The 18,700-nt window shown below is 36.1% G+C and overlaps 1 protein-coding gene across 1 annotated transcript in view; it reads left to right on the plus strand.

Annotated features, from left to right (window-relative positions):
* rudhira (breast carcinoma-amplified sequence 3 protein rudhira) overlaps positions 1 to 18,700 on the plus strand; it is a 532,797-nt gene that overhangs the window by 185,535 nt on the left and 328,562 nt on the right. Inside the window, exon 11 of the mRNA XM_090391579.1 lies at positions 4,776 to 4,943. Within this exon, the coding sequence (XP_090247705.1) occupies positions 4,776 to 4,943 (168 nt within the window). The remainder of the gene's footprint in view (positions 1 to 4,775; positions 4,944 to 18,700) is intronic.

Raw genomic sequence — 18,700 nt, forward strand, 5'->3', positions numbered from 1 at the left:
CATTAATATGCGAGTAACCCCTTATTAGGAGGGGACTCAACCAGTCATTGACGGAGGAGAAGGATAGGATAGGAAATTTCAAAACATTACATTAGCTTACATTAATGTTATCACGTACCGGAAATTTTTATAATTAACTAAATATGTGTCGACTGTGCCATTAAAATCAAACTTTAGATCAGAAAAATCTGAATTTTAAATCAAAATATTATTTTTACCCTATGTGACAAGAATCTTTCAAACATAAATGAGCTTTTATGTTTGTTTATGAATGTCAGAAGTATCCAAGGTAAGGTGAATGAAATTGTTGCCTTGAGTTCATTCACCCAGAAATTGTTGGAATAAGTATAACATGGTTGGATGAGAATGACATTGTGACAGGAATAGAGATTGAGGAATATGATCTTTTTGATGAAAATGGAAAAAGAAGAAAGTGCTTTTGTCAGTAGATAAGTTTAGGCTCATCCAAGGTGACAATACAAGGGGAAAATAAAGGCAGTGGTTTTGAGGCAGTATAATGAGAGCTAGAGATGTACAGGATGAAACATTTAATTAAATGTTTCTGTAGACTTGGTGGAGGGGAGTGAGAAGATAATGTAATGGAAAATTAGGAAATAAGAAAAACTGATCATTGTGGATGTTTTTAATCATAGTAATATAGTTTGGAATGAAGAGATGGCATCTGGAGACAAAGAGAATGAATTTGAGTTTTTGAGACAGCTATCTTAGGCAGTATGGAACAAGACATATGAGTATGAAGAGCATTGAATTTGATCATCTCATCAGAGAATGCTGTTATAAATGGGATGTTGAATCTTCCTCCATTTGGTGAGAGTGACAAAGACATAATGAAAAGCTCAGGAGACAGCTCACAGCTGTATCATGGAATAAGGAATTTGAATGAAAGGAGATCAGTGCTGCTTGGGCCCTACTCCATAACTATCTAGCAGAGGAAATATCTAACTGTATTCCAGTGGGCAGGAGGTTAAATAAGGTTGATGAGAAGTGGTTGAAGGAAGAGGTTTGGCATGGAATCTAGAAGAACACATTATGGAGAAGGCATAATATGAGTAGTAATCAATTGCATGGGGAGTGCAAAGAACTGGCAAGGAAAGTGACCTGTTGCTGCTTGATGAGGATAGAAAAAGTGCAGTATGAGCAACAATGAGGTAGTAAGGAGAAAAAAATCAAAACAAAATAGGGAGTTCTTTCAATGTGTGGCCAGTTGCAGAAAGAATAATTATAAAAGGATGATATTGGTTGGTGAAAGAATAATAACTACTGCAGAGGATATAGTTGAGACATTAAATGAGAAATTCATAAATGTATTTCATTCTTGTGCATGTGACATCATGCAGAGCTTGAATGCAGTGGGAAGAGAGGGGATATTATGGGGAATTGAGTTAAACTCAATGTTAATAAGATTGCAGAGCTTGATGATATGTCACTGCATTTTATGAGGAAATGTTCTAAGCAGTTATCAACAGCCTTGATATACTTATTTAACATGAGTCTTGAATTGGGCAAGTTGCAGAGGAGTGGAAAGAGAGATTTAACCATAACTTTAACCATAAACTTTAACCCATAAACATAAACAATAATTTATGGTTAAAGTGCTGTTGAAGTTATTGAGGACCAAGATCAGAATTGTGTTATTAACAACAACAACAACATGTTTTTGATGGGCAGCATGAGATTGCTTAACACGTTCATTGCCAAGCTGAAAATTGGAATTTTGTGTGGTGGCCAAATTTTTTGTTACTTGATAGCGACGCCCACGCGAGAACGCGTGATCGGCCGACCGATGAGAACTTGCATCACGTGATATCACGTGATCGACAATGAACGTGCTAAGGAAGATCATGTTTTAGCATTCTACTTATACATGATAACAAATGCATTAGACAAGGAAAATGCAGATGCAGTGGTATATTTAGATTTTTTTGAAGGCCTTTAGTATAAGGTGCATCCCGAAAGTAAGGTCAGTTCAGAATTTACTGCCAAATAAGATATAGGAGAGGGGGTTATGCATGAGTGGTAGCATAGAGTGACTCATTAGCTAGCTGTTGACCACTTTACTTTCATTCCATTATCATTTGTTGTCTTCTACGAATAATTTATAATGAGTGCCGTGATAAAAAAAAAAAAAAAATCCTGCCAATTGCAAAGTTCAGGTGTGATACCATTTTTGTTAGCAGTTTATGGGACTAACATGATGAGTTACAGTAAGGTTAGGCAGTGGCATCGTTTATGCCACTTTTCATCATTTTCATAATGAAAAGTACAGTGGATTTCGTACACAAATGTCTAGTCAAAACAACAACAATCAATGCAGTTGTGACATTTATCATCTCTGAAAGCAAAAAAAAAAAAAAAAAAAAAATGAAACAGGCACTGTCAGTTAAAAAATTAATGCCCACTGTTCTGAGACTGAAAAGGGATATTACTTGTTGATTTTCTTTAGGTAGAAACCACAATTAATTTTTGTGTTCATTGTTTCCACCAAATTATCAGTCACAACACTTGGCTGGTCACTGTGCTCTTCATCGTGAACGTTTTTGTACCCTTATATAAGAAAACGACACCATTGCCTAACCCTACTATCACGCATTACATTAGTCCCATAAACATTACAGTTGTCAGTGAATTTCTGTAGCACTGTTGTGGTTGATACAGTTTTTGTTTTCTGCCAACAAAAACTGTATCAACCATGAATCTTGAAATTGTAGAGATTTTTTTATCACAGCACTCATAAATTATTCATAGAAAACAAATAGACGATAATGGAATGAAAGTAAAATGGTTCAGCAGCTATCTAATGAGTCACTCCATGCCACCACACATGCATGACTCCTCTCCCATATCTTATTTGGTGGTAAATTCTGAACAGACCTTACTTTCTGGATGCACTTTGTAGATTTCCAACTTGACAAGCTGGTTATTAAATTGGAACTTTTTTAATGTGTCTCCGACCCCTGAAAGGTTGTTAACTTGTGGTACGAGTAGAATAGGGTTTTTTCTATTTTTTTTTTTTTTATTATTAATGATTTCATAAATTTCATAAAGATGAATTTCAATCAAAACATCCATGCCCACAGTGGGATTCAAATTGACATCCTGTTTGTTGGAGAGCTGATATACTAACCACTCAGTCAACAAGGCTGGTTGGCTGGCTGAGTGGTTAGTTGGAGATTGGTTGACCAATAGATATCAGCAAGTTGTGTGTGTGGGGAAACAACATCCCCAAAAAGAAAGTCACTGGTGGTGCGTTTCCAAGGTCTGTTTTGGCCCACTGCTATGTAACTTATATTTTAATAAATTGGCAAAGGTTTCAGTAGTGATATGCATATTGTGTTGGGAAGAGCTGTGAGGAGTAGAGCAGATGCTGTGACTTTACAAGAGGATTGAATAGACTGGGACATGAGTGGCATTACAAGGTCACTGTTGTACAGTGTAAGGCTTTAAAATTTGGAAGGCAAAGATGGGATGCAGGGTATTCAGTTGGTAGGAATATCTTAGGTGGGGGGGAAGATATGGAGTGATTGTGAATAAGGATTTAAAATTTAGAGAACACCTTGCTAAAATTGTGAGGACAGTACAACAGATTATGGCAATGATATGGAGGACCCTGATGTGCAGTATTAAGGAAATTATTGTTCTGTTGTTTAAGGGCACTTATTCTAACTACATCAGTCCCACTCAATCTTGGGCTTCCCCCCCCCCCCCCCCCTACCATTCTGCTAAGAAATCTTTTCCCCTTTATTTCTCTTTCTTCTCCCATTCTGTGTAGGCTATATATCAATTTACTGTGCACAGATTTTTTTTTTTTTTTTCATCTGGTTTTCAAAATGATGAAGAGATACTAGAAAGAGTCCAGAGATGATTGACTAAGATGGCTTCTGGAATGTTCAGTTAAAAAAAAAAAAAAAAGAGGAAATGCACTTTGTAGAGTCTTGCAGATTAAAGAAAGTAAGGGGATATGATTGAGACATATAAGTTGGTAAGGGGTTATTATCATATTAATATTGAAGAGGTTTTTCATGGAATGGAGGAAGAAGCCATTGAAGTTGTGGAAGCTGTATAAGGAGAATAGGAACATTATAGTTTTTTTTGCATGGAGGGTGATTGCAATGCATTGTGTGAGAGTATGATGAGTGCTGATATGGTGAATGTGTTTAAAGTCATGGTTTTGATGATTTTATGTAACAGTAAGTTTTTCCACAGTGGGTCTTTTGTTTTGACTCCGTTGAGATCTATTGATGATGATAAAAAACAAAATAGTCTTCTAAGGCATTTCTAACTACATCAGTAACTCGATCTTGGGCTTTTTTCCCTTACCATTCTGGTATCAAATATTTTTTTCTCTATTTCTTTTCTCCCATTCTGTGTAAGTGACCATATCACCTGAGATCAACTCACTCAATTTCATAGCTGTTTTTCTGTTTGCACTTATCCTGTTGTCATGGAAAATGCAACATTGGAAATGGGATGATTGCCTACTATTGTAGTAAGATCTTCTGCTTTTATTACACTTTTACTACATTTATTGATCTGCTCCTGCTGTTCATGAATTTCTCTCTATCTTCTTTCTAGTGCTTTCTCTTCTTTTCTTGTGTTTCTTTCTTCATGAATGATTTGAGAGATAGCAAAGCTGGTGATATGCATTAACATAATTTATTGTTAAAATAATCTGACATTGAATGCATTTTAATTAGCATCTTTGAAAACATTTGAAAACTCAAGATTAATTGTAGCATTTCATTATGTTTTTTCAGACTATTACAAAAGGCTTGACGATGTTTGGAGAAACAGTTGCTAGTAGTCTCACTGGTCACAAAATTCATCAGGTAGGAAGTTCAACAAAGAAAGAAATAAAGACAGTGGAGCATTTACAACCTGGAATTGTTACAATAATGGATGTGCAGATGTCTTTGAGTGGGGAGGTGAGTATCTTTCTTGTTTCTTATGTAAAATTAAGGAAGTGATATATGTAAATTTTATTATCTAACCTCCATGGAGTCGGGCATGGAGGTTAGATCATCATGGGAAGTCTGTACACTCATGGAAAAAAGATCATTCAAGCCATGTCTTAAACCCATTCACAGTTTCTGCACAACACACTCTCAGGCAGTACACGCCACTCTCCATGTAAAGAATCTGCTTCTCATTCCCCTACTCACCTTCTTATACAGCTTTCAATAATGGCCTCCAGTTATAAACTTGCCTCTCTCTATTCTGTGAAAAATCTCCTCCAAATTAATTTGGAACAATCCCTTACTAACTTATATGGCTCAATAATATCCCCCTCTCCTTCTATTCATAAGACTCTGTAAGTTGCATGCCCTCAATCTCTCCTTGTGTCTGACAATAGACTTGACACTTAGTAAACCTTCTCTGAACCTTTCCAATACATCCTTATCTCCCTGAAAACCAGGCAACCAAATCTTTGCACAAATCTATACAATGGGACCATAACATCTTTGCCATAATCAGTTGTGATATTCTTACGATTTCAGCAGTGTGACCTCTAAGCTTCAGGTCTGTCCATGATCATTTCCAGATCTCATATCTTCCACCTTCATAATTTCCCCATTAGTTGTATGCTCTGCATCCCAATGTTACCTCCCAGTTTTCGGGACTTTGAACTTTGCAACATTAAACTGATAGCTCTACTCATTTGCCAACTTACATAATCTATTCAGATTCTCCTGCAAGGCCACGATGTCTACTCTACTTCTCATAGTTCTTCCAAACTTTGCATCATTGGCAAGCAACTGCACATCTCCAGTTAAGTTAATGTCATTAACATATAATTTAAACAATAATGGTTCCAAAACAGATCCCAGTGCCACTCCACTTCTCCATACACAACCTGCTGATACCTGTCTGACAGGCAATCAGCTATCCAATTCATTTATTAAACATGTGTGCCAAAGGCACTATAATTCCATAGATATATTTCATAGAAATATATCTATGGATATATTTTCATATATAAGTAGCCAAAAGGTGTCAAACTTTATTATTAAAATACTCTGGATTAGAGATAGTTCTTGGAAGTTTTTTAAACTTCATTATACTTTAAATTAAAAATATCAAGAAATTATATTCTTGGTTTAATCCTTTATCCAAGTGTAAGCAAACAAAGTTTGCACCTGAAGTATTTTCAGGACTGTGCAACTGATGAGGAGAGGCTTGATGTCTTGATCTCATCTTTTTTTGGAAATTTGGGTGTTGTCAAAAATAATACTTGGTGAAAATGGTTCTTTTTTTGTGAGAAATAAGACAGAACTGGGTTTTACTAGCATTGAAATTGACAAGGTTATCTGAATCCCATTGGAGGATGGCTTGGAGATCAGAATTGAGGGCAGTGGTAGTTGATGTTCTATAGGTTGAGATGAGTTGTGTGTGTAGTAAGGTTTATCAAATGAAAGGGAGGAGTGCAATGTGCTGTCATCTGCAAAACTGTCTATTGGATTGGAGGTCAACTGAAGTAGGTCATTGATATATAGCAGGAAGAGAGTTGGTGAGAGGACAAAACCTTTGTGAAACCTCAGCATTAGTTGAATATTGAGAGGACAGGGAATCATCCACCATCGCACGTAGTGTGTGTCCCATGGCCTCCACATCCTGAAGCAGGCCTCCAGGCCAGGATTTTCGGCGGGACCCTACCTGTTGCTCAGGTTAAAGACAACGCATTGCTATACAGTCTATAGGATTTAGGATCAATTAGTTAAAATGATAACACAAAAGTAATATTCATTTAAAAAACTACCAACATCTACATAATACAAACTAATAATAATATTCAAAATTATTTCAAAGTATATTTTCTAGCTTTTGTTGAAGCAAATTTATCAATAATGTCAGTAAAATCAACTTGCTTAGCCAAATCATTTTCGATGCACAAAATTGCTAGGTGAATAAATCGATCTTGGCTACTTGTGCTTCTTTGGCTAGTTTGCTGAATGATCTCTCAGCTGAAGAAACAGTAACCGGTATTGTGCAAAATAGTTTAATGCAGATATTGACAAATATACCTTGCAGGTTTTTGTCATAAATTGCGTTCAGAAGTCTCACCGGACTTGTTTCTGTGCCAAAAACTATCTTATGAATACTTTTAAGGTGAAGAATTTCATTCAATAACTCTTCTAACAGATCTTTTTCATTCATATTCACAAGTTTTGCTGCTTTTGCGATAATTTGACCATCGTCCAAGTTGTGGAAATTTAAAATAGGTGAGAATAATTCACATATATTATCTGCTGCTTCAAACCTTGTTTTTAAATCATTCATAATGAAATCCAATACTGGATAAATTACGAAAATTTTGAAATCTTGTTCAGGTTCTACAGTAGCTTCTCGATTTTCGCAAAATTGAAGTTACACACTGATTGCTTCAACAACTACTTTTGCTTCTTGGACAACACTTTCCCATGAGTCACGTAAGTGTTGTATCTCTTGCACTAATTCTCTTATAAGTATTCATAAGATAGTTTTTGGCACAGAAACAAGTCCGGTGAGACTTCTTTCTCACCGGACTTGTGGAATCGGCCTCAAGAGGTATTCCTTTGCTTTGTATAATAATGTTCTTATTGTCAATATTTGCTAATATCTTGTGCCAAAACACTATCATTAGCATACCTTTATAAGATCTGAAATATTTTTTCAAGCCTTTAATTGTGTTCAGTGTTGAAGGAAAAAGCGAGATGGGTGAACGAAAACCGAAAACTAAAGTAAATCCTTTCGAATGGGAAGTTCAGAAGAGTAACCATAAGTCTGAAAAGATGGATAATGGGGCTGGAAATGATTGCAAAAGCTAGTAGTCCCTTTCGGCACATATTCATATTTTATAAAGTTTCTTTTTGTCTTTTGTTAGTCTCACTTAACTGGCCGACCTGACAAGACGGCCCCCAGGCTAGAGCCCCTGTCAGCCCCACCCTTGTGGGGTCCATGATGTGTCCAGACAGAAAGCTGGCAATCCTACTACAGAAGTCCTGAGACAGACCAAACAGTGGAAGTTTGCTTAGTAAGCCTTTGTGCCAGACCCAGTCAAAAGCTTTGGAGATATCAAGAAAGAAAGGTTACCATTAGGAAGGCGTGTTACTAAGGTGTCTAGGAAGGGTAAACTATTGTTATTTTCATTTTCCATCGTTAACTGGATTCTTGGATGTAGACTATCGAGGTGACTGAGGAAGGAATCTAATATGTCTGGGCCATGAGGCCAAATAGAGAACACATCATCTACATATCTTAGCCAGATAGAAGGTTGTAGAGGGGAAGAGTCAATGGCTCGTTTTTCAAAATTTTCCATGTAATAATTGACAAGAGGGGGTGAGAGGGGGGAACCCATGGCAGTTCCCTCTATCTGTTTATAGATTTTGTTCTTCCAAGAGAAATAACTAGTTGATGGCAAAGGAAAAGAGCTCTAAGATATCAGAAGGAAAAACGTTTTTTAAGAGTGTTAAGGTATCAATTAGGGGAATATTTGTAAACAAAGAGATGATGTCAAAGCTGACCAATATATCTGTGTTATTTAAAGTAAGATTTTCAATTAAGTTTTTAAAATCGGTGCAGTTTTTTATATAAGACGAGGTAAGACCAGTGAGGGGGGGGGGTCAAAGAGTTGGCTAGCTGCTTTGATAATTTGTAGCAAGGTGCATTGCATTGGTGGCATCTACTATAGGTCTTAGGGGAGAATTAGGTTTGTGGATTTTGGGTAAACCGTATGTCTGGGGGGAACGAGAACAGAATGGTTTGAGTTTTTTTGTGATGTCAGGAGGGCAGGAAGAAACTTTTTTTAAGTATGTTTTTTAATTTTTTAACTTGAGTTTTTGTGGGATTGTGTTCCAGTGGTATGTAGGTAGCATGATCACGGAGAATAATATCCATTTTCCGATTATATTCTGAGGCGTTCAGAACAACAGTGGCATTATCCTTATCAGCTTTGGTGATGACAATACTTTTTTCTTTCCATAATTTTTTGATGGCAGAGAGTTGACTGGAAGATAAATTAACTTTAGGAGGTGAAGAATGGGAGAGAATGTTAGCTACATCAAGTCTGATGTTATTGGCTGTTTCTGGAGCTAAGTGACAGATTCCGCATTCGATGTTGTACATAATATCCAATACCGGAACTTCAGTAGGTGTGACGGCAAAATTGTGTTCGAGGCTTAGGGCACTAACGGCATCTTCGCTAGGTCTTTTAGAAGATAGGTTGACTACTGTATGGAGCGGTTGAACTTCAGGTAGCGGTTTAGATTTGCAAAGGTTATTGAACTTTTTAATGTGCTTATTTTTTATTTTCTAGAATTCTTTTTGAGAAGAAGCTTCTGAGATGCTAAGGAGAATAGACCAAAGTTCAGGACTGAGTATAGTGGAGAGCTCTGTCTGTAATGAGCCAATGGCAGCGTTTGTCGTAGCGAGGCTGGCGCAAGTTTCAGTAATCTGCTCTCGTAATAGTGCCAGACTAGCGTTTGTATATCCAGAGGGCTTTATTAGATTTAAATTTGGTCTTAAGCCTAACACAGTTAGGAATAACTCTTGACATCTTTTAAAAAAAAACATATTTATGACATATTTGGGCAGATCTCCTGTTGATTGGCAACAATGGAATTCATACTGGTGATTGTTTATTAGTAGGTGCCTTCAAGTTAGTGTAGGAGTTGGGAATTAATGATTTTTTCCATTACTTTAGACAGCACTGGGGTGAGTGAGATAGGGTCTTAGTTAGAGGGCAGCGATTTGTCACCTTTCTTGGGAATGGGTTGAATATAGGCCAATTTCCAGCCTGTTGGATAGATACCAGTGGAGTAAAAGAGTATATACAGATGACATAGGATAGGAGTTAGTTCTGGTGCACAAACCTTCAGGACAATTGGAGGAATGGCATCAGGGTCAAGTGACTTTTTTTATGTCTAAGTTGTACAGTATTTTTCTGATATCTTTCTGGCAAAAGGTTATAGGGGCATTGTTGGGCATCTGGAATAGTTGGAGGGAATTTACCATTGTCAATTATGCATGCATTGGAAGTGAAATGTGAAGCCAAGAGATTGGCTTTTTTTATGTGTGATGATGCAGTAGCGCTATCTGGGTATGATAGGGGGTGGGAATAGTGTTGGGCAGAAGTTACAACCAATTGCTTTGGCAAGAGACAAAAAGGCTTGGCTGCCATTTGGATAGGCTGTTAGTTTCCTACTGCTTGCTCTTTTGAACTCTGTTTTGGAAGCATTGATAGTTTCTTGCATCTGTTCTGTTTTAATGCTTACACTCAAGGAGGATGGTTTTTCATTTCAAAAATCAAGCATACCAATGAAATTGGATGCTTGATTTTTCATTTGTATAATCTTGGCACATCTTTTGGAGAACCAGGAATTAGTTAGGAAACAGCAGTTCGGAGTAGTGTGAGGAATGTATATTTCCATGCTAGTGAGGATTACTTTGATAAGTTTGGTGCATGTGTTTGGGTTGGAAGGGTGGAAGCAATAGTCCAACCATGGGAATGAGGCATAGAAGTCACGGTTGACTTGTATTAATTGACAATAATCAATTACAGCCACTGATTTCTGGGAACTATTGTGTGCCATCTGTATGTCTGTTCAAAGGACTCAGATGTATCCATATTTGTGACTGCACACCTGGGCTATTATTGTGAATGTGATGCAATGTTTATACATCGAAAAGTGTCCTCTTTATGAAGCATTAGTACATTGTGTTTAATTTTAGGGATCAGGCAAAGCCAGGAAACAATTAGGGTAGTCTTTAACAGGAATATATACAAAAATACAGAGTGTTTCAAAAAGAATGACCTGATTTCAAATAATTATATTTAATAATGAAAATGTGGTACAGTTACAAAATAAATTACCAAGTATGAAGTAAGGCCTAAAGTTTCACTCACCACAATTACAAATGCTCAAGTCGCATTCATTTGTGGTTCGTGGTTGCAGAGATAAACAATTTTCAAATTGGGACATTCTTTTTGAAACACCCTGTATAATATCGGTGATTTTGTTGTTCTGTGGGTGTGCACCACACACCTAGCACACCCTAAATATACGCCCCTGATCGATATGCTTAAATACTAAGATATGTAACTGTATTAATGATGTGAATGTGCTTAATCATAGATATGATTATATTGAAAGGATGATTGTATGCGTCTCCAGTTTAGATTTATTGTGTGCAAGGACAACTGCATTATGCAGTTGGATAATTGCATGACCCATTTGGAGAACTTGCATGTGTGAATATGATGAAAAGATTACTATTTTCTCATCCATTTTAGACTTATTTAGTATATACAAGGATATCTACTTTAGTATGAATAAGATCTGCAAGTTGTCCTGCAGACTGCAGAGATAAGTATACAAAAAAGTGGGAGTATCAGAAACAGAGGGATGGAGTTTTTGTTGTCTTTGGGGATACAATGTGGTCTCAGATTAGTGGGACCTGACCCTGAGAGGCATTTATACTAACTGATATTTGACTGACTGTAAAAGATATAATATTTTTAGGAAAGATAAGATGGGCGAGGAGCAGTGTTCTGCTAATGATATATTTGATATTTGAGTTTAGTTAGGGTGGAAAGCTATTACTGTGTTATTGGCAGTAATTATCCATATAGCAGTTAGTTTGAAGCTGTGCAGTGCAAGGTGGAGTCTAATAAGATCAAATACATGGTGGGATGTGTTACTCAATTTTTTTTTAAGTGATCATCATCATCATAATGCTAATTATGGATATAGACCATATTGGTCTGTTCCAGTCTCATTATCCATTTCTTCATGCTTACACAGTGATTAGAATACATTAAGAAAATTATGGAACAAACCAGTTAGAGTAAAACTTTAGTTTAATATAAACCAAAATAAACACTCGAAGTTTTGACCTTCACATTAAGTTCATTATCTGGAGTATACATATATATACAAAGAAACAAGCTGCACAACAATCTATATGGTATGCTAAAGTTACTGGTCAACCGTTATAATTATTGGCCTGCCCTCTAATGTAAAAAAAAAAAAAAAAAAAAAAAAAAACTTACTACATTAAAGCTAGAGTCCTGTTATTATTAGGTTAAAATTAAATTAAGCTAGATAGTAACATGTTCACACAAAAATAATTACTTATTTAAGTATACATACAAATTACAACAAACCAGTATGGATAGTGGCCAATAAAACTGAAAGTTGCTTAGAGTCCTAAAGTCAGGGTTTTCTGGAAAACTAAGTGGGCTAAATGTGTGCCATCCGAATTTTTTGTATTTTTATGCCCCCATTATTGTTAAGATTGGGGTGGTTAATCAAAATTTCACATGCTTCTTTAAATTTCTGTTCATACAAGGTCTTTGTATGATGTAAAGAACAAGTACTTTTCCAATCAATTTGGTGTAGGGTATTGAGAGCATGATCTGAGAGGTCTGCTTCTCCAAAATTGTTAAATTTAATGTGCCTCTTGTGTTCTTTTTTGCGAATAGGGATTGTATGTTCAGTTTCTCCAAGATAAGGTAAGTTACAGGTGCAATAGATGCAATAAACTCCAGGGTGTGCCAATGGGGGGGGGGGAGGATCCTTAAGGGAGTTTGATATATTTTTTTAAAGGTGGTTTAAAAGTGGTATTAAGATTATAATGGTGTAGAATTCTACTAATTTTTTCTGAAAACCCTTTAATATATGGAATAGCTCTGGTTTTATATCATCTAAAAACAATATAGTAATATTGTTTTTAGATGAAGTTTTATGAAGAATTTTATTAATAGTATTTTTGCTATAGCCATTATTTATAATTGTATTGCTAATAATTTTTAATTCTTGTTTAAGAGCTTGTTGATTAGTGCAAATTGTTATAGCTCTGTTTTTGAGGGTGTTAATGACTCCAAGTTTTTGCGAAGGATGGTAATATGAGTTAGCATGTATATATTGGCCAATATGTGTAGGCTTGCGGTAAACAGTGAAGGAATATGCCTGAGGGAATATGATCAGTGTATCCAGGAAAGGAAGCAAGTTGTGATTTTCAATTCAATAGTAAATTGCATGCGCTTATGTTGTTAGTTCAGGTGGCTAAGGAATGTGTGTGTGTGTGTGTAAAGAGATACTATTAGGCCTAGAAAACATTATAGTGTTCAAATTATGTAGTGTCCATCAGAACTTAGTAATGTTCTGATGTCTTTCTTTTTTTTTTTTTTTTTTTTTGTCTAATTATGGATTATTACAGGAGACATAGTGCTTAGATTCCAGTATGGTAGAAAGCAGATTCCCTTGGTCATTAAAGAGAGATGATAGTAGGCCGACTTTATTCTTGGGTGAAGTGATAGGGTTGCCATTGGGGGGGGGAGTTGGAAGTGTAGATGAGCAGAAATTACATCTGGCAGCCTTAGCAAGGGACCAAAAGGAACTTCTCAACAAGAACACTGAGCAAGAATGGAGCACAACCTCATTAACTCTTCTATACTTGACTGGCACTTATCCCAACACATGGAAGCAAGCATATATCCAATTTCTTCAAAAAAAAAAAAAGAAAAAAGATGATGTCTACCATCAAATTACTGACCAATTTCTGTTTCAAATAATGGAGAAAATCATTAATTGCCAACTTTTACACTATCTAGAGACCTACCAGTTAATCACCCAGTACATGATTCTGCCATTCAAAATCCACAGTCTGGTATCAAAGCCTGCTAAACAACTTACTATCCTTTGGTTTATCTGCCACCCTCTGAAACTGGATTGCCAGTTTCCTCTCTAGTCATTTACTGTGTCATGGTGGATGGCTCCTTCTCTTTGAGCTTAACCACCAATTCAGGAGTAACTCAGTGCTCTGTCCGATCACCTACTCTCATTCTCCAGTACATAACAGCTTTGCAGACTCATTGTAGTATGCTCCATTCATTCTATTCATTTGACAATCCATGCAGTGTACAGACATCCTAAGCACCAAGATCATCTAAACCAGTGGCTTAAACAGTCTTGCTTTTTCTCTTGCAAAAGAGATCAGATCACCTACCCTTACCCCTCAATAAAACAAATCACCAGACAAGATCAGATCTCTCTGCTTGGATTTACACTCGCCTCCAATCATTCCTGGCATAAACACATCAGCAGCTTCCTCAGCATCCAAAAAACTAGACATTCTCTTTTGTTCGAGATGCTAATTAACACCCAGCCAACTCTAATTTATACAAATCCCAAATCCACCCATCCTTAGAATACTGTTCACATGTTTGGGGGTGGTGCACCTTAAACCTCATTAAAAATTCAGATTCACTTCATCCTCTTTCTCACAGACTCAATATTTCAACATTGTGTTTGTTCTATAGGTACTACAGATAATTGCTCCACTGAAACAATCATTCCTCACTTTCTGTTGTACCTATTAATACAAGAGCAATAGCTGCTCGGCACCTCATTATGGTGCAGCTGCAAACATTGAATCTACTTCTCCTCTTTTATTCCATCCACCTCTGTCTTCTGGAACAGCTATAATGTGTATCCCTTTAAAAAATAAAATGTCAAACTTCTATCTCAGTAATTGCCTGCACCACACTCACAGCACTGATGTGATTGTAGGTCTTTTAATCTTTTGTTTATGAGATTTAAAAAAAAAAAAACTTTAATAGCACCAAAGGTAGAATTAGATTAAAAATAATGCAGAAATTGAAGAACCAATAAATGTGCATAATCCAGTTCAGAAAGTGAAAAACCAATAAACAAAATGAAAAGACTAAAAACTAGTAGAACAAAATGAAAACTTACAACTATATATATGATAAACTTGTATACCTGATAAGCCAGCAATATATTAATGATAGTGTGCTAGCTCTTTTGATAAATTAGTTATTAACTTTATGCATTATTTATATGCAAAGTCAGATTACAAGAAGAAATTAGCCAAGTAGGCCAAAGGAAATCTCAAAGGGTTCATTTTGCAAGTGTATATCATCCAAGTGAGGATATTGCTGTGGCAGAGGTGACAGGGACTCGTGAAAACAGAGGTTGATGAAGCAGAGGTACTTAGGATATTGCAGAATCTCAATGCAAATAAAGCTATGGTATGTCAGCTCACTTTTTATGAGAATGGTCAAGGGAACTAGCAATGCTTTTTTAACAGCCTAGTTTAAATCTCATTTTTGGTAAAGTCCCAAGGCAGTGGAAGGAGACAAAATAATTCCTTTGCTAAAGGAGGATCTAAGTGTCTGTGGTAGCAAATTATAGACCAGTCATTATTATTTTAGGAGTGGTGGTAAAAGTACTCAAAGTTGGTGAGAAGAGGAATTCAGGAATGGGTGGATAGAATATAATACTCTGAGGGGCAGCTTAGTTTTGTGAAGGATAGGTCATGCTTTAATAATCTATTAACTTTTTATAATAGGGTGACAGCTGAGTTGGATGAAGGGAATGGCTACATGATGGTATTACTGGATTTTGAAAGCCATTTGACAGGATGCCACATAGAACTCTGTTATGCAAACTGCAACAAATGGTGACGAACAGGAAACTGTTGATATGGATAAAAGGGTGGCTGATTGGCAGATATCAAAAAGTAGTTTATAGAGAAGCAGAATCCAGGTGACTAGTGGTGTGCTACAGGGCTCTGTGCTTGCATAAATGATATATGAAATAATTTGAAGGTGATATTCAGTTGCTTGCTGATGATGCAAAGTTGGATAGTGAATAGTTAATCAAGGTGATGTAGAGAGCTTGCCGGATAATTTAAATAGGCCAATAATATGGACAAAACATAATGGATGTCATTGTAATATGGAAAAGTGTAAAGTTATACATTTTGGGATATAAAGATTACAAGCTGTGTAGCACATTGAGGGAACTGTATTACAAGAAATTAATGAAGCCAGAGATTTGTAGGCAGTAGAGGGCATATTGCTAAGGTAGTCAGATTAGCTCACAGGATTACTTGGTTATGGTAGAACACACTAACAAGCAGAGATAAGGGAGTATCATTCTTCTTTATAAAGCCGCCTGGATACAGCCACATCTGGATTACTGTGCTCAGGTATGGTCACCTGAGTTTCTTGGTGATGAGGAAGTGGTGGAGAGAATTCAGAGGTGAGTCACCAAAATGATGAGTGGTCTGTGGAATATTCCCTGTGAGGATAACTTTAGAGTTTGTAGGTTGTAAAAGTTAGTTGATAGGTGAAAAAGAGGTGATATGAGCTTTAAGTTAAAGGATTCCAGGAATGAACAAGGGATCATCCCTGGAAATTGAGTAAGATGTGGTTAGTAAGGGTGTGAGGACTAGATTTTTCACTTGGAGAGCAGTGAATGAATGGAATAGGTTGCTAGAGTCAGTTGTGAGTGCCTTGTCTGTTAGTGGATTCAAGGAAATGTGTGATAGATATTAGTTTGGATCTCCTACTATGAGGCTTTGGATTCCACAGGGTGCCCGTGCAATAATAATAATAATAATAATACTAAATTATGTTTTATCATCAGAGAAAATTGACAGAATGCAAATAATGGTCTTTGAATGTTCTGTGTATGATCAAAGCTAATCTAAAATTGCCATGGTCCCTTAAATTTATTGAATGTTTGAGGAAATATCAAACACAAAAAAAGACCAAAATTTAATTATACTGATACAGTTAAAATTGAAATGTAAGATCTGACAATATTGGAAAACTGACAAATAACAGATTTTGTGTGGAAGAAAATTTTTGATAGGAAGTCACTATTAAATGAAATTTAATTGTCATGTACTGTACGTCCATTTGAGACTACATATTAGAAAATGATGATGATACTTTATCAATCTATTCTGTTAATGATTTTTGCCAGTCTTCATACCTAATTATGAAGACTGTCAAAGATTTCTACTACCTTAAAAGGTGTGTTCAGTTAGATGAAAACAGAGATGGTAATTCCTTTTTACTCTCATCTTAACTATTTTTTCTTTTGCAATTATTGTTGTTATTATGCTTTCTCCTATAGGTAGTCCAAGGACTTGATGGAGGTTCTTTTAATCATTTTGAGGAATATCTATCGTATCTCTCCTTGAACACACCAAAGGTGCACTTGCAACATCAAATGGTGGCCCATTGCATATGCACACTGTTCCTCATGAAAAAAATCTGCACTTAATGAGCTTCTTACAACTCCCTTAGCCAATTTGGATGATACTGAGTTCTTCCTGCACCAGCTGTAAGCTGCAAAATCACAATTTTTTTTATGAGACTTCCACCCATGAAAGGTTGTAAACATACAGTACATTAGTCATGTGTGAGAATTTTTTTTTTTTTTTTTTTGATTTTTTATTCATTTTTGCCTGGTTTGAAAATCCTACTCTAGAGACCAAACATGGAACTTTTTCAAGAAACTTCAGGCCTCTAATGTGGTGTCACACTTGGTGATGAAATTCATTTACCACCTGAAGACCATCACATACAGCTATGCCCATGGTGGGATTTTAACCTGCAACCTGTTTGAGAGTAGAATGCTAACCACTCGCCCAACCATGCCAGCACTTTATCGATATTATAAGTACCTCTTACTAATTTGTGTGTTTATATCACATTCTTTCTCATCCATCTATTCTTCAAGCTTTGAATTTATTCCTATCTGCCCTTATATGTGCACTTTTGTAGGCTGGTTATAATTTTAGTCACTTGCTTCCGATCTTTTCAACTGTCTCTCCATCTCTTCAGAACAACCCAGATCTGCTCACAGTAGTCCAGTTCTAGACTGCCTTCTGAAGTGCAAGAATTAAGTTCTTCTTTCTCAGAAATTACTATTCTCTTCAAGAGCATAGTTATTCATTGTGATAACTTAATCACTTTAGCCATGTGGTCCTCTCTCAATTTTATCTGTTTACTATAATTGTCAATTCTGTAGTTTCATTGATGTATATGTCAACTTTCTTTTGATATAATACTTTGCAGAGTGCCTGTGTATCCCAGTGGAAAAGTTGTTTGCTTTAATACTACTAGACCATCTGAAGATGTTTGCTTCTCTAGTTCATTCATTGTAAGTTTGAAGTCTCTGACTAATTTTTCTAGTTTCTTTGACTGGTTCCAGATCTTTGGCAACAAGCAAGCAGGATTTTACTAAAACTTGGGCCTTCAACCACCTTGTTTAAAAATATTGATAATAAAATTGACACTGTTTCAGATATAATATATATCTTTCAGGTTTAGCAGAACAGAATTGTGGCACTTTTTGTCCTAAACCCTAATTGGTATAATATTATATTAGCTTTAATTAAATGCCTAGAATTACTCCCCAAGTCTCTAGCTTTATTGACTTCTAGCAGCAAAGTCATATTAATATGATACTCTAGCTGCAATGCCATTCATCTCTAATGCATAACCTAGCATTCAGAAACTTTGCACTTAACTCTCATTAACATTTGAGTATATAGTCTGTTTGATCATTCTGCAGAAATTTTGTATCATATGTCCTTTATCACTTGTCCCAACTTAGCATCATCAGAAAAAACTCAGTTCATCCTCAGTTCTTCACTAATAATTAATAAATAAGTTATACAACAAGAAAAGAAGAGCATGTAAGAAAGTTTTAAAATGAATTAAAGTTGAGTAGTTTTCAGAGGTGAACTGTAGACTAAAATACACCTGTATCTACCTTAGTATCTGCCATGGTTTTCCATGCAAACTCAGGATGATTGATGATGTACTAGGCCACATATGGGCAACCCCTGGCCCTCTACTTTTTTTGATTTGGCCCTAATC

This window comes from Typopeltis vanoorti, chromosome 4 (genome assembly GCF_054136105.1).
Source record: "Typopeltis vanoorti isolate ZY-2024b chromosome 4, IOZ_Tvanoo_1.0, whole genome shotgun sequence".
NCBI classification, from domain to species: Eukaryota; Metazoa; Arthropoda; class Arachnida; order Uropygi; family Thelyphonidae; genus Typopeltis; species Typopeltis vanoorti.